We start from the raw sequence: 4,344 nt of genomic DNA on the forward strand, positions 1-4,344 counted from the left end.
TAGCTTTTTTTTTTTTTTTTTTACCATAGAAAAACAGAAGGACTGAGAAGAAACAAAGCTCAGTGGTAGAGTGCTTGCTAGCATGTGTGAGGCCCTGGGCTCAATCCCTAGTCTCACACACACACACACACACACACACACACACACTGCACGCACAACAGAAAAGAATTATGGAAAGGGCATGGTATCAGAAACAGTGAATAATGGTTCTCAGATTTATTAGCTACCTGACCAGACCAAAAGAAAAAACGGTTATTACAGAATAATACCTGATCCAAGGGTCTCAAAAGTAAGAATAATTGCTACTTTTTTAGGGATGGTACCAGGGATTGAACTCAGGGGCATTCAGCCACTGAGCCATATCCCCAGTCCTATTTTGTATTTTATTTAGAGACAGGGTCACACTGAGTTGCTTAACATCTTGCTTTTGCTGAGGCTGGCTTTGAACTTGCAATCCTCCTGCCTCATCCTCTCTAGCAGCTAGGATTACAGGTGTGTGCTACCATGCCTGGCTAACCGCTACTTATTAACATTATTTTCAGTGAAGTGAAGGTAAGAATATTACTTACATTTCTATAATTGCAGTGATGATAAGTAAAATATCTTAACAAACATTTCTATTTTGAGATTTATGCACCAGAGCTACAAAATAAATTGTACAAACATCCTAAAAGCTTTAACCTCAAAGGCCTTTCTAATACAGTTTCAATATAAAGTTTTTCAAGTAGCACTCATTTGTATTACCTCCAAGAAAATAATGAAGAAGCATTAAGGCTCATTAATTTTTTAAAGGAATCCTATTTTGCATTTATGCCCAATATAATAAAATGCTTATAATGAACAAAATTTTAAAAATAAAATAATTCTATTTGACAAATAAGCACATTTTTACATAGCAATTCTGATTTACTGAATTTAATCTAGGGTTTGCTTTCATCTATTTTCTTTTTACCTTTCTGGAGTATATATATAAGTTTGGTGTTCTGCCTGGGACTGGAATGCCAGCTTTAGTTAGCTTTATGAAATACTTCTGTACCCGACTGGCAACCTAAGGAAATATGACAATCCTTTTAAAATAATGAGATGACATGCAATACTTGAGTAAATTTAAATGTACATGTATAACTAATGCTAACAATTTAAAACCATCATAAATCTAGAAATAACGTCAAATTGGCACCAAATACATTTTTATTTTAAAATCTAGACAAAAAAAAATAATCTGAGTAAATTTAAATTTGTTTGATCCAAAGCAACACATATATTTTCAACTTGTGAACATCCATGCTTGTAGCATAAAAACGTATCTATTAATATATATGGGAATGTGAAGTAAGAACCTACAAGATAACATTTTTATAAAGGAAACAAGGGAATACTAAAGCAATGTTTTAAATCTATTAACAGTCTAACCAAAAAGTACATAAATTAATACACTTAAAAAGCATTCAAAAGTTACTAAGTCTACTATATTTTTACTTTTTAATAACCAAAACAAGATTATCTCAAGTTGTTTCTGAAATCAATATGAAAATATATAATGCTGCAGCCAATATGGAAACAGTATGGAGATTCCTTGGAAAACTGGGAATGGAACCACCATTTGATCCAGCTATCCTACTCCTTAGTCTATACCCAAAGGACTTAAAAACAGCATACTACATGGACACAGCCACATCAATGTTTATAGCAGCACAATTCACAATAGCTGAACTGTGGAACCAACCTAGATCCCATCAGTTGATGAATGGATAAAAAAATGTTGTATATACACCCAATGGAATACTATTAAGCATTAAAAGAGAATAAAATCATGGCATTTGCAGGTAAATGAATGGGTGAAGTTGGAGAATATAATGCTAAGTGAAGTTAACCAATACTTAAAAAAAAAAAAATGCTGAATGTTTTCTCTGATACAAGGAGGCTGATTCATAATGGGGTTGGGAGAGTATGGGAGGATCAGATGAACTCTAGAGAGAGCAATGGGAGAGAGGGGCTGAGCTGTGGCTCAGCTGTGCCTGGCATGTGTTAGGCACTGGGTTCCATCTTCAGCACCTCATAAACATAAAATAAAATAAAGGCATTGCGTCCATCTACAACTAAAAAAGAAAATTTAAAAAGCGGGAGGAAGGAGAAGAGAGGGGGCACTGGGATAGGGAAGACAATAGAATGAGCTGGACATCATTACCCTAAGTACATGTATAAAATCATGAATGGTGTGACACTACTTTGTATACAACCAGAGATATGAAAAATTGTGCTGTATATGTGTAATATGATTGTAATGCATCCTGTTGTCATATATAACGAGTAAAACTGTAAAAAAAAAAAAACAAACCACTAAAAAAAATAAGCCAGACTTAGGAAAAGTAAAATATACAATGCTAATAACTTTTTTTAAAAACACCATATATGATTGTATTCTACAGACAGAATAATATGGCAGATCTGATGTCAGCTGGATTATTCTTCATAATAAAACTAACAGAAACATGCTGATGATCTGCAGCCATCTCTTCAATTACCTGTTTTGCTGTTCTGTTACCCAGCTCATCTGCAATCTTCTGCCAACGTCGGGATTCTACTTCTTCAGGGGGGTATTTCAGAAGTAGCTGTTCAAGTTTTTTCTAAGCCAAACCCAAGACCAAATTTTAAAAAAAGTAGTAAATTAACATCAGTGAATTTCTAAATAAATACACTAACATTTCATTTCAAAGTATAATATTCCTTTCCCAACTTTGGGGATTATGCTACTAGAAACTGTCAGAGTAAGAAAAATTTCTAGTTAGAACTGAAGGGTTCCCAGAGAAAATGAGATTAAAGAAAACACCTATGAAAGATCTTATAAAGGTTTGCTATTCACTTCAGTAAAAAAGACAAGACCAGAAAATAAATTAAACAAACTGAGAAATGAGTAAATCCTATCATATAATATGTATACATCTTAGTAATTTCCACTGATTATCTTTTCTTGCTAAAATATGTCAGGCTCTCCCTTATAGTTTTAAGAAAAACACATATAAATTCTTCAAATTTAGAATATTAAAAGAAGCTTTTCCCTCTTTTATGTGGTCCTCCTAATTTTTTTGAAGATAATGGTATCTTTATTTTTTTTTTCCTACAAGTTTTTTTATAAACTGCCAAACTGATTATAGCTGTGAGGTTAATATGAGACAGAGATGTGTTTCAAACTTTGCCAATAAACAATCCTCATCATATGCCAAAACATAACAGAGCACTCTGGCTTTGCTTTATCAGCTTCTCCCCACACACACAAATAATAATAATAATAATAATAATGAAAAAAAACAACCTTCCTCATATGCCAAAACATAACAAAACACTCTGGCTTTGCTTTATCAGCTTCTCCCCACAACAAAATTTAAAAATGTACTTGGAGCTTTCTCCCTCTTCCAAAGGTACATTACAAAAACATCCACTTTACGGGACTGGGGTTGTGGCTCAGTGGAAAAGCACCTGCCTAGCATGTGTGAGGCACCAGGTTCAATCCTCAGGACCACATAAAAATGGATAAACAAAATGGTGTCCATCTACAACTAAAAAAGAAATTCTTACCAAAAAAAAAAAAAAAACCACCACACACACACTTTATTTCATCCATTTCTATCTCCCTTTCAAAACCCAGGTTTCTTCCTTAAAAATTATCTCTAAACAAGAATTCGTATATCCTAAAAATCCAAAATTCTTGAAATGTGCAAAAAAGGCATACAAAAATGCCTAAATATTTTAAAATCAATATTTAAAAGGGATGACATTCAATAATACACACTTGACTCATAATACCGATTAATAATGGTAACAGTTTATGGGTTGTTTTAAAACCTACACAGTTTAGAAATATCTATTACCTGTTCTTCAACAGTCCATAACTGGTTAAATGTTTCAGGTTTGGTATCATCACAGAGGCGTCCTCTTATCATCTGTATAATAAAATAAGGCTTTTTTCAAATGGGAAATAACACAGTCAAATAACAAAAATTGTGGGACTTCTTATGAATCCCAAAATAAATCTGGTAAATTTATTTTTTAATAATGTATACCTAAGCTTTACTATTCAAATTCTTATATTTCATTTGGTTTGTTTGTTTGTTTATTTATTACTCTTAGTAATGCTGTCATAAACATGCTAATAATTCCTTTTTTAAAAAAGGAAATGTGGATTCAAAATGTAGCATGTCTACAGTGAAAAGATCAGGATTGAACTCCCGGTCACATTTCACAATATACACTTTACTAGGCACAATACATGTAAAGACCCACTTAATCCTCACAATACCCATTGTAACATTAACTATATATATATATATATATATATATATATAT

At 32.6% G+C, this 4,344-nt stretch overlaps 1 protein-coding gene and 1 long non-coding RNA gene across 5 annotated transcripts in view; one reads left to right on the forward strand and one right to left on the reverse strand.

Moving 5' to 3' along the window:
- The window catches only part of Zzz3 (zinc finger ZZ-type containing 3), a 105,325-nt gene that overhangs the window by 13,631 nt on the left and 87,350 nt on the right, over positions 1–4,344 (reverse strand). For all 4 annotated transcript variants that reach the window (XM_048814096.1, XM_015490532.2, XM_015490531.2 and 1 more), the window contains 3 exons: positions 3,870–3,941; positions 2,526–2,627; positions 953–1,048 (listed from right to left, as the gene is read on the reverse strand). In XM_048814096.1, the coding sequence (XP_048670053.1) occupies positions 953–1,048; positions 2,526–2,627; positions 3,870–3,941 (270 nt within the window). The remainder of the gene's footprint in view (positions 1–952; positions 1,049–2,525; positions 2,628–3,869; positions 3,942–4,344) is intronic.
- Positions 1–4,344, forward strand: part of LOC125619998 — a 22,263-nt gene that overhangs the window by 1,543 nt on the left and 16,376 nt on the right. The gene's annotated exons all lie outside the window — the stretch shown is intronic.

This window comes from Marmota marmota, unplaced genomic scaffold, assembly GCF_001458135.2.
Source record: "Marmota marmota marmota unplaced genomic scaffold, marMar, whole genome shotgun sequence".
Taxonomy (NCBI): Eukaryota; Metazoa; Chordata; class Mammalia; order Rodentia; family Sciuridae; genus Marmota; species Marmota marmota.